The sequence below is a fragment of the Gossypium arboreum genome, chromosome 1, assembly GCF_025698485.1.
Source record: "Gossypium arboreum isolate Shixiya-1 chromosome 1, ASM2569848v2, whole genome shotgun sequence".
In the NCBI taxonomy this organism is placed as follows: Eukaryota; Viridiplantae; Streptophyta; class Magnoliopsida; order Malvales; family Malvaceae; genus Gossypium; species Gossypium arboreum.
This window is the reverse complement of record NC_069070.1, coordinates 115,977,079-115,988,875: the sequence shown is the minus strand read 5'-3', so window position 1 is coordinate 115,988,875 and position 11,797 is coordinate 115,977,079. Positions and strand designations below refer to the sequence as shown.

The following is an 11,797-nucleotide window of genomic DNA, read 5'->3' as shown; positions in this document are numbered from 1 at the left end:
TGGCGGTATACATGTCTAGGATTGGATCCGAAGGAGCTTGGTATAGCGATCGATGGACTCACCACCTCTTTTCCGGTTTCTTACGGTGCCTGACTTCCATTCACTTTAACCTTTAAGGAATTAATCTTTTGAACATCAAGTACGATTTTCGGACTTAGAATGGAAATTTTTTTTTACGTTTTTGATGTGGCATGCCGGATCCGGCCATAACTTCTAGGCCGGGTTTGGGGTGCTACACCAGAACAGCAATTACCCCTTCCCATCAAAACGCAGCATATCAGTGGGGACCAAATTGAAAACACGTGGAAAATCCCATGGCCAAATTAAAAATGAAGAAATGACTCAATTGCAAAAGCTTGAAAAAGCGGAAGGACCAAAAGATAAAAAAATTTTAAAAAATTCATTTGAAAGGGGTGAAAGAAAAAAAAATGGGGAGAGAAAAGGTAGAGAAAGAGAGAGGAGGAGAGGGAAGAATTAGGCCAAGTGATGGATCCTTTGGACCGCCTAAAATGTCGACGACAAACCACCGTGAAAAAGGTAAAAATCTTATTTTTTTATTTTTTTTTTTGCTTTTTACTTTTATATATATATTGGTATATGTTTATGAGTAGGAAAAGAAAAGAAAAAAAGAAAGAAAGAAAATCGATTCGAAAATGAAAAAAGCAATCACCTTCTTTTATTTTGATTTTTGTTTTTTGATTCTCTGATTTTGATGGTGCTTGAAACGCTGTTTTTGTATTATTGCTTTTATAGTTTTTTGAACTGCCGAATGCTTTTTGTATTTTGCAAAGAAAGAATGTCCAACCTTTTACAAAACTTTTGAATCGGCTTTTATAGCCTATATTTTTTACAAGCTTTTCTTTTTTTTCTATTTCTACTTTCTGTCTTTTTGTTCCTGCTTGCAGGGGCAAGTTGTTGGAGAGGCGGTGAAGACTTGACCGATGGAGCGGCGCTGGTCAGATGGCAGAGGCAACAGGGGGGGTGGTTGCGGCGCTGGTCAGATGAGTGGTTGGGGCAGAAGCAAGGCTAGGGTTTCAGCTTTTCTGAAACCCTAGTTTGACTAATGGGTTTGGGCCTGTTTTATTTAGTGGGCTTGTTGCGGTTGGGTTAGCTTAGGTGTTGGGTTGTTAGTTTAGTAGGTTAGGTGTTGGGCTGTTGGGTTAATGGGTATTGTAAAGTAAATGGGTCAGGGATATTGGGTAAGGGTATTTAGGTTATTGGGCTAAAGTTTGGGTAGTGGTTGGTTTAGGTTTTAAATGGGCCAACTGGGTTTGGGTTTAAAAATGGGTTAAGGGGTTTGGGTAGAATTGGGCTTTAGTATGGGCAAAATTGTAAACGGCCCAAAATTGGCCCGTAACATTTGGCGTTAATATCCTCCGCGTCTGCTTCTCCGATCCAAAAGTTGACGGATCCCTGGGGATCTGGTTAAGGCTACGCCGAAGGAGGTCAAGGGTCCAAAGTTTTGTGTTTGGTTTAGGGGTTTTTTGGTCCTAAATCTTCTTCTGCGTGAAAGAAGGGCTTAGATTGGGCTCAAGGTATCTCTCTGGCCACCACCGGCAGTGGTCACCGTCGCCAGTAGACGGGAGACCGACGGAGCCTAGCGAAACCCTAGGACTCGCCTCAGAGAGAAAAGGGAATAGGGAACCCCCTTCTTTTTTCAGAAAATGGTTGCAAAAACATTTTTTTATCAAAATTTTCAACTTTTATAGCTAAGCCCATACGACGTCGTTTTGGCCTAAGCTCATAGGTCTTAAAACAGCGTCCTTTTGAGCTCAAGACTCGATGACCCGACCCGCTACATTTAGGATCCGCGCGTTTTCTTAAAAAATGAGTTATTTACGCATTTGATCCCTCCGCTTTTTCACCCATTTCTAATTCAATCCGATTCTGTTTTATTTCATTTTTATTTTTTTCCTTTAATTTTATTTCGTTTTCAATTTGGTTCCAAGACCGTTTGAAGAGACTGACATCTGAAACGATGTCGTTTTGAGAACAGGGAATAATTACCCAATTGGTCCCCACCTTTGTTTGCGCATTTAATTTCAGTCCTATTTCCTTTTCTTTTATCTTTTTAAATTCCCCCCGTTTAATTTTAAAATTTTTATTCTGGGTCCTGTATGAAGCGGTGTGTTCTGAAGATAGGGAATAATTTCCTGTTTAGTCCTTGTACTTTTGTGCACGTTTCATTTAGGCCCTGTTTCTTTTCTTTTATTTCAAATTCGGCCATTCAATTTTATTCTTTTTTAAATTTAGTCCTTTATTTATTATTTATTTATTTATCTGCCAGTTTTTTGCCTTTTTTTTCATATTTAAAATTGTTCCTTTTATTTTTATTTTCCTCTTTTGTCGTGCAGTTTTTTTTGGTTTATTTTATCTTTCTTTTTATTTTTGTGTTTTTTACTATCCATATTATTGCCATGATATTTATATGTTCTATTATATTTTATTTCCAAATCATGTTGCATTATCATTATTCATCGAACCCATGTTCTTTATGTTTTGACTGCTTTTCGTACAACATCCAATTAAACTAAACATATCGTTTTAAAAGTGACGTTAATTTTCACCCTAAAATTCATTAAAAAAAAAGATTCTTTAATAAAGGCAATATTCTGTGTTTGGAAATTCGAGAGATCGTGCCCTAACGTACTGGGTTTCGATTTTTCTCGTTTGATCCAAATGACCGAATAACCTTTTAAAATTAAAATGCATGAGTTTTGAAAATCAAAAGACAAACTTATTCTCGAGAGTTTAAAATGACGTGTCCTAATGTACTGGATGATATTTTATTACTTCGGGACAAGAAGGTCTTTAGCATCTGCTTCAATTTATCCAAGCATTTTTGTTTAATTAACATTAATAAAAAAAGGGATCGTATTTTAAATTACTTTCGAGTTTTTAACTTTCGATATCAAGACATTAATTAATCAGTTAGGTACCAATTTTGAGCGTTACGAGGGTGCTAACCCTTCCTCATATGTAACCGACTCTCGAACCCATTTTTTGAATTTCGTAGACCAAAAACGTTATTTTAGTAAATCAAACACTAAAACGATCATGAGGTGATCCGATCACACCTCAATAAAAAAGATCGGTGGCAACTCCCATTTTCGTTTTCGTTTTCAAAATAAAAAGTCGAATCCACTTTTTCAAAAAAAAATAGTCTCGACAGTAGTCATTTTTGGTTCTGTTAAATATGCTTGGTTAGGCAAATTTGCATTAATGACCGAATCTACTTTCAAATTTATGAATAGATAATTTTGAAAGTTTGAAAGCCATCAGGAAAGTGAAGAAAAATGAAGGCAAACACTTCGAAATTTAAGACATCAGTGGTAGATTAGTAATACGCAATCAATGTGGTTGTTGTCGTAAATCAAATCTAAGATTTGTTGAAGTCTTAGGGTCAACTGAGATACAAATTTTCCAAGCAACTCCAGTTTCCAAATAATAAAAAGACAAATCTACATGAAGCCTACTATTATTGATGAAGGTTAAACATTTGGAAGGTGACTGCAATAAGATGGACATGCATCAAACCATAGGATACGAGAGTATAAATTTCCACATACTATTTACGGGGATGACTTAATCATAGCCACCAATTTAAGTCATTTATCAAAATGATATGGGCTTTATCTTGACTACCACAAAAAGTAACTAGAGGGTCCATTTGATGAAAGATGATGAGATAATGCTCCATATATCCATGAAATTGGTCATAAAAAGATGATGTTCATGTTGCTTTATAAAGATGAGCACTTAATTTACTTGTTTTTTTATATAAATATCAATTTAATAAGTGTGATTGATGAACATTTCTCTTTTTTTTGTTTTTCTTTTAGATGTTACTTTAACTGATGAACATTTCTTATAATTTATTGCTTATTTGCTTTGGTCAGCATCAATGTAATTTCTATGAAGAAAAGCAATCGAAAGCAAATTAAACTTGCTTTTTGGGTATATGATATACGAGTCTTAAGTCCACTCATATATGTCCCATATCTTTGAAACGCACTCCACACTCCAGCCGCGGCGCCTGATATTCATAGTCCTGCACAACTAGGCAGAAGTATTATTTACGCGGATGACTTGAATTTAATGTCATTTGATGAAAAAAGTATCATATTTCTTAATAGTTTCACACACACAAAAATTCTCATTTTCCATAGTTTAATGAATTAAAAAGGTATCGTCGAAACCATTTTTTTGGAAAACGAGGATTGACTTTGGTTTTGAAAATGAAAAACGAACAGAGGGAGTCGCCACCAATCTTTTTGATGAGATGTGATCGGGTCACCTCAAATTAATCATTTTAATAAAAGTTAAGATTTACTAAAATGATAATTTTTTGTCTACAAAAATCAGAAAATGAGTTCGGGAGTCAGTTACGCACGAGGAAGGATTAGCACCCTCGATATGCCCAAAAATTGGTACCTAGTTGATTAATTAGTGTCTTAGTGTCGAAAGTTAAAAAAAATTGAAAGACTTCAAAATACGATCCCTCCTTTTGTAAAAAACTCGAATGTTAAAGACCTTCTCGTCTCTAAGTAATAAAACGTCACATCCAGTTAGTTAGGACATAACATCTTGAACTTTTGAGAATAAGTCTGCCTTTTAGTTAAAATTTATATATTTTTGTCCATTTTTAAAATAATATTCGATTATTTAGGGTAAATGAGGAAAATTGAAACCCAGTGAGTTAGGGCACGATCTCTCAAACTTCCAAATATCGAACATTGCCTTTATTTACCAAAATCTTATCTCGAGGTCAAAAGGTGACATACTCGATAAGTAGGGGCACAACATTTCGTATCTCCGAGAGTAAGCATTTTTATTTAAAAGCCCGTATTACAGTTTAAAGGAATGTTACGTTATTTAGGTTAAATGAGAAAAAATTGAAACTCAGTAAGTTAGGGCACGATTTTCTCGAATTCCCAAATACGAAATATTGCCTTTATGAAAGAATTAATATTGGGTTGGATAAAACATAAATTCATAATGAAACGAGATAATAAAGAATGCATAACAAATAAAAATTTCGATATCGACAGGCATAACAGAATAAACATAAACACGAATATAAACGATAATGATGATAAGAGCAAGAATAGAATAAATGATCAAAACGAATAAAAGAAAATAATGAACAAGCTAAGAAATACTCGAAACTAAAAGGAACTAGTACTAAATAAATAAAAATCATGTAAAACTAAAAATGATAGTATAGTAATGATAATAATGATATTAATAGTAATAATACAAGTAACTAGTATTTTAGAGTTTGGAATGATATATGAAAATGCACATATGTATGTGTATATATAAATAAATAACGTGTAATGTGAGTGAGGAATAAAAATGAATGAGAGTATCTAAAGAATAGGAGGTAATAATAATAATAATAATAATAATAATAATAATAATAATAATAATAATAATAATAATAACACAACAAGTCAAAGTAGAAAATAATAAGGGTAGTAATCATATATTTTAATGGTAAAATGATGATGATGATGGTATTAATAATATAAATAAATAAAAATTAAAGCTTAAGAAAAATTATATAAAAGGATGTAAACAAAATGACAATAATAAAATACGGATATATAAAATAGAAGTATGATGGATAGAAATATAAATAAAATTAGAGAAACGGTAATAAAATATAAAATAGAAGTATGATGGATAGAAATATAAATAAAATTAGAGAAACGGTAATAAAATAAACATAAATATAAATATAATGATAATAGTGGTAATATAATAATAGTACTAACAGTAATAGAAGTAAAAATACTAGTAATAGCGGTAATAATTGTGATAATGATGATAATAAATAAGAGTAAAAATAATAATAATAATAGTAGATAATATTAAATTTATGACAAAGTAATAAATAAGTAAATGAATTAATTATGATAACAACAATAATAAAAGATAATACAAAGTAAAAGAATATAGAATATATGTAAGTAAAAATATAAAAATGAAACGAATGTATGATAAATGAAAACATGTAGATAAAACATGGATACTAATAAATGGTTTGGTCATAATATTGAAAATAAATTAATTAAATAATACATGAAACAATTAATAAAAATTTAAATTGAAAAGATTAGGGGTTGAATTGGAATTAGAAGGAAAATTTTGAGCTAAAATTACAGTAGAATAAATGCGAAAAGGACAAAATTGAAGTTTAGACGAAAATTTGGGGACAAATCGAGGTAGAACGAAAACATAGGACTTAAATGCAACGTGCGCGAAGGGACAAGGGCCACATGGAGAAATATTCCCAGTTCCCAAAAACGGCACCGTTCAGATATTTGTCTGTTAAAAGGTTCGGGATTAAATTGAAATAAAGTAAACATATTGTGGCAAAATTAAAAAAAGAAAAGAACCACATCAAAACAGCCTCAAAAGTGGAAGGACCAAGGGCGCAAATAGACCCTTGGTCGAAAAACACTCGGATCCTAGGCTTTCTTGGGTCGGGTTTCGAGTCAAGGCCTAAAACAACGTCGTTTTGGGTGCCTGTGGCTTGGCCCAAAATGACGCCGTATAAGGGGGTTATAAAATTCAAAATTTTACAAAAAAAAATTTACTTTTCTCCTCCCACTTAAAAAAAAACTCAAAGCCATCAAAAAAACCTCTCCCCCCCCTCCCTTTCAATTTTTGGTCAAGGGCCGACCGATCGCCACCATGGGCTCCGCCATACCGGCCACCGTGTAAATCGCCAAAAGGTATTATTTTTATTTTTTATATTTGCATCTAAATATATATATATTGTTTTTTTGAGAGAAAAAAAAGAAAGGAAAAAAAGAAAAAAAAAAGACAAAAAGAAAAGTGAAAAGAAAGAAAAATAATAGTAACCTTTTTTAATCTGTTGTAAAGTTGTAGTTTTGGTACTTGAATCTTTCTATTTCAATTTTATTGAAGCCAAAAAATCGAAAAAAACAATGTTTTTTAGATGGCTTTTATAGCCATTTACAACTTGTTTCTTATTTGATTGTTTTGTTCTTTTTGCAGGTGAATAGGCGGTGGACATGACGGGGGCGGCGTTGCAGACGGTATGGGCGATGGGACAAGGCAGTTGGCCGAATGCCCTAGTTGCGGCGCACCTAGGGCTTGAGCAATCTGATTTTTCTTTTCTCTTTTTTGTGTTTGGGCTAGGGTTAGGTATTTGCTTGGGCCTAAAAATTTGGGCTGGGGTAGGTTAGTTTTGGGCTTGTTGGGGGCTCGGGCAAAAATGGGCCTATACAGGTATCATAAACAACTTTACATCAAAGTTCAAATTTAAACCAAAATAATTTAAATAAAGATAAAACTCATCTCAAAATATCGGATACCCTATTAATATTTCATCTTTGGACAAAATATTAACTTATAAGTTATATATTAGTGTAATAATCAAGCATTAACAATAAGAACATGTCGAACCATAAATCTTCCTTTGGGCTAATTTATTGCTCACATGTAAAACCGAATAATTGTCACATGTTTATTACCATAGTTGCACGTGTAATATTATTAACTTTTATTTGGGTCAAACAATATTAACATGACTTAAGTTACATGCACATAACATTTTATATTTTAAAACAAAATAATTTATAAAAAAATCACTTTGGTGACTTATTACTTCAATTAAGTTATTTTAAAATATACATAAACATATCAATATTCAAATTTAAAATTTTCATAACAATTAAAGGTTAAAACTAATTTTTTATTGCAATATAGTTTCCAAAATAACCCAAAATAAGATTATCTAAATAGCATAATAAAAAAACCCAAAAACTTTAATCTTTAATTGATATATATATTTTAACCATACATGTCAAAACTAAACAGCAATAATATAGTGATTCAAGGCTAAATAATTAACAAGCACATGTCTTCATAATTTTGACATAGACAAAACACCAAAACAATTCACGTATATACGTATATTTAAAATCAAATAGAAAAATTTACTCTACATATGTCACGTAAATCTAAACTTGTATTTTTTATTATGTATTCTATTTATGTGCCTGAGGTTTTGTATTCAAATATCTTTCTTTCAATTTTTATTATTTTTGTTCTAGCCTTTGAGCGAGAATTAAGAGAGGATTGAGAATGAATTGCGATAGAGTGGAAAGTGAATTGAAAAAAAAGTAAGAAATTAGGGGTTTAAATAGGGGGAAAATATTAGTTGAGGGGGAGCTGTTGGAATTCGACCATTAGGATAGCCATTACAGGGTAGCCATTAGGGAAAACGTGTCCATCTGGATGTATTTTCCTTCTCTCTCTCTCCAAAATCAATCTTATCCGATAAATGTAAAAAAATCAGCCTAATCCAAAAAAATTCATAATTTTCAGTATTTTTGCGTAATCCACCGCAATGCTTGACCTGGACATGAAATTCAAGTGACGTTTGTCACAAGTCATCACAAATAGTTTTCCACGAAGAAGCCAATCGAAAACAATTTTACAGAAAATTACAAGTCAAGGCCAACCACTGTTTCTTTAAGCCACAAATCGCGGTTAAGTGATATGTGTAGACAATTACAGGATTAGCAAACTTCTTTAGTTTTCTATATATGATTCAATTTTGCAAGAAATATTAACTATTCCAAAACACCGGTAGATTACTTGGAGCATACCTCTGATCACAATTGTTTCACTTCCACAAATTTTGATGGGGAACACTGGGTTCTCTCTGGCTCTTATGATGGCGGTGCTGTTGCTTCATTTTGTGGCTTTATTCTCTACCAAAACAACAACCAATATCAGCACAGATCAGTCAGCTCTTCTGACAATGAAAGCACATATTATTAGTGATCCTCAAAAGATGTTGAAAACCAATTGGTCTATTGCTACTTCCTTTTGTAATTGGGTTGGTGTCACTTGTGGATCCCGACACCAAAAGGTCATAGCCCTTAACCTTTCTAGCATGTTTCTCATTGGCACCGTCCCACCTCAAATTGGGAATCTATCTTTTCTTACTTCGCTTGACCTGACAAACAACTCTTTTCATGGCTCATTACCCATTCAGTTGACTAATTTGCATCGATTGAAACTTATAAACTTGGTTTTGAACAATTTCTACGGAGAAATCCCATCATGGTTTGATTCTTTCCCTAAACTTCAATACTTGTCTTTGAGTGCTAACAATTTTGTTGGTCAAATCCCATCAGATATGTTTGAACGTCTACCTAGATTGCAAGTGCTTTACTTGGATGGGAATAAGCTCTCTGGCAAAATTCCATTGGGCTTATTCAAGTGCAAAGAGTTAGAGTACATATCATTAGCTTTTAATAGTTCGGAAGGGATTCTACCAAAAGAAATAGGAAACTTGACAATGCTTGAGCTTCTATTTCTCCAGGAAAACCAGATAGAAGGTAAACAGAAAGCATTTGGATGCTATTTTAATTAGCTTATTTTAATTTGTTGTCTTTCTTCATCTGCAATATCACTTTGTTAGATAGGCAAGCTTCATTTGAAATATTGCTTAGCGTATTAACATTTGGAAACAAAGTATCCAATATTTGTTAGAAGTAAAAGCAATAATCAAGGTAGTAAGTATGGCTCACAATTATTGCTTGACTTCTTCTAAACTTGTTTAAGTTTAATTTGATTCTTTGATGCTTGATCTAAACAAACTAATGGCTTAAATTACAAATTCCATAATTTGAGTTTTAATTTAGTGTATTTCAGATTTAGAATAAGTGTGGTGATAAAATATGCACTATTAAATCTCAATCTTTTAATTTATTTTCTTAAGGAGTAAAGTAAAATATATATCTTTATATTTGTTTAATAAATTAATTTTGTTATGTAGGTGAAAAATATATATCTTTATATTTGTTTAATAAAATAATTTTTTATGTAGGTGCAATCCCACAACAAATTAGTAATCTTACGATTGAGATATCTCTATTTATCCTTTAATTCTCTACAGGTATTATATTACATTTCTTCATTATATATGTTCAATTTTATCATCGTTAATTTTATTTTCTTTTTTCCTAAATTAAATTTATGTTCAATTTGTACAAATGTGTTAAATATTTTTGTATTTTATTCAATGATAAATTTACTTAAGGCAAGAATTTTATTAGTATAATAAAATAAGCCAAGTACCATGTACAATGCCAGAGAAGAGTGCTTAAAGGAGATAAAACCTAACACTAAAATATATATATATATATATATATATATATATATAGGTAAGATGTGCACCAGATTTAGCAAAAGGTCTGCAACAACAGTAATTTCCCTAAATACATGATATAGTTTAACATTAGAGATAGGGGACAGCAAGCTGTCCATTTCCATTAGAGTGTTTTCATGTTCGCAAGGTTTAAGAGATACGTTTGAGCATATTTAATATATAGCATATAAAGCATTATATTCAATGATGAGTCTTGTCAAATCTAACCACTAAAAGTTATTCAAAGCATTAGTAATAGCAATGATCTTTGCTTTAACATGTTGACTAGATACAAGGGTCCTAAGAAAAGCTCTAACGTGTTAGATCTCCTTTTAATATAAAAACGTTGACTAAACTATAGGTTTTATTCTATTTTCTCATTCAACTATTAATTTTTTATTTTATCATTAAATCTTTTAAAATTAAATATTTTAATCACTTTCTCATTAATTGTCCTTAGATGAGTGATGAAAAGTAAACATAAATTTTTATTGGTCTAATAATAAATTTAGTCCTCCAATATATACACATTTTATTATTTAATTCTAAATATAAAAATTAAACAAATTTAACTCAATATTTAAAAAATTATCAATTTCATTTAAATTCTAAAATCCAATCTATTTAACCTCAACATTTACTAAATAATAATTTTGTGGTGAGCTGCATATAAATTCAATCTTGATTTAAAGGTACATATCACTAATCTAACATTATTGTATCAAAATTTTGTATATTTTAGTATATTTTGAATGATAAATCGAGTGTGAATGATTTTGTTTAATATTTCGTATAACTGAAGATGTTGCATAACACTTTTTATAACATTTATTGAATTATTTTAGTCCTCAACATTTATAACATTTTTAAAAATCAAACTTTATCATTTTGTAAATGTTGAGAGTTAAATTTGTTGAATTTTTATATTTATAATCAAACTGATAGAATTTGTAAATATTAGAGAACTAAAATTTTATTAAGTCAACAAAAAAAAGCCCAAATCTATTTTCCGTCACTCATTTAACAACAATTAATGAGAGAGTGATTAAAATATTTTATTTGAAAAATTTAATGATTAAATAAAAATATTAATAATTAAATGACTAAAGCAGAATCAAATCAATAGTTTAATGACTATTTTATACTTTTACGTAATTTTTTAGGCACCTAAGGGCTTAAATCATAGTTCTGGTAGGAAAGATTTTTTCTTTGATTAAGTTTGTACACCTCAAATGGTTTTTTTATTATATATTTCTGTAATGAATTAATTTAATTGTACAGGTGTAATTCCATACGAAATTGGAGGTCTTCTCAATTTAGAAGAATTAATAATTTCTAACAATATGTTCAAAGGAAGTATTTTTCCATCCATCAGCAATCTAACACGTTTGAGATTCCCTAACAGGTATTTTTATATATATATATATATATCATTTCTTCACTCTTTTTTTCTTCATTGTTAGTTTCATCTTAAAATTATTTTTTGTTCAATATACATGTGCAAGTTGTTATCAATGTATTAAATATTTGATACTTTAACATAATATTTAATGAGATGACCTAAATCCAAAATTATTTACTGTTAAAAGTAATTACTCA

General features: G+C 30.8%; 1 protein-coding gene across 1 annotated transcript; it reads left to right on the top strand.

Moving 5' to 3' along the window:
- Window positions 1–8,511: 8,511 nt before the first annotated feature.
- Window positions 8,512–10,059, top strand: LOC128289336 (LRR receptor-like serine/threonine-protein kinase EFR). Its single transcript, XM_053025050.1, has 2 exons — window positions 8,512–9,386; window positions 9,878–10,059. The coding sequence occupies exons 1-2, from the start codon at window positions 8,684–8,686 to the stop codon at window positions 9,934–9,936; spliced, it is 762 nt and encodes a 253-aa protein (XP_052881010.1). The 5' UTR covers window positions 8,512–8,683; the 3' UTR covers window positions 9,937–10,059.
- Window positions 10,060–11,797: the final 1,738 nt, after the last annotated feature.

What these genes read in the sequence shown, in the direction of transcription:
- LOC128289336 (XM_053025050.1), top strand. Translation starts at nt 8,684, where the DNA reads ATGGGGAACACTGGGTTCTCTCTGGCTCTTATGATGGCGGTGCTGTTG. An exon ending in CCAGGAAAACCAGATAGAAG is followed by an intron (nt 9,387 to 9,877) that starts GTAAACAGAAAG and finishes TTTTTTATGTAG; the next exon opens with GTGCAATCCCACAACAAATT.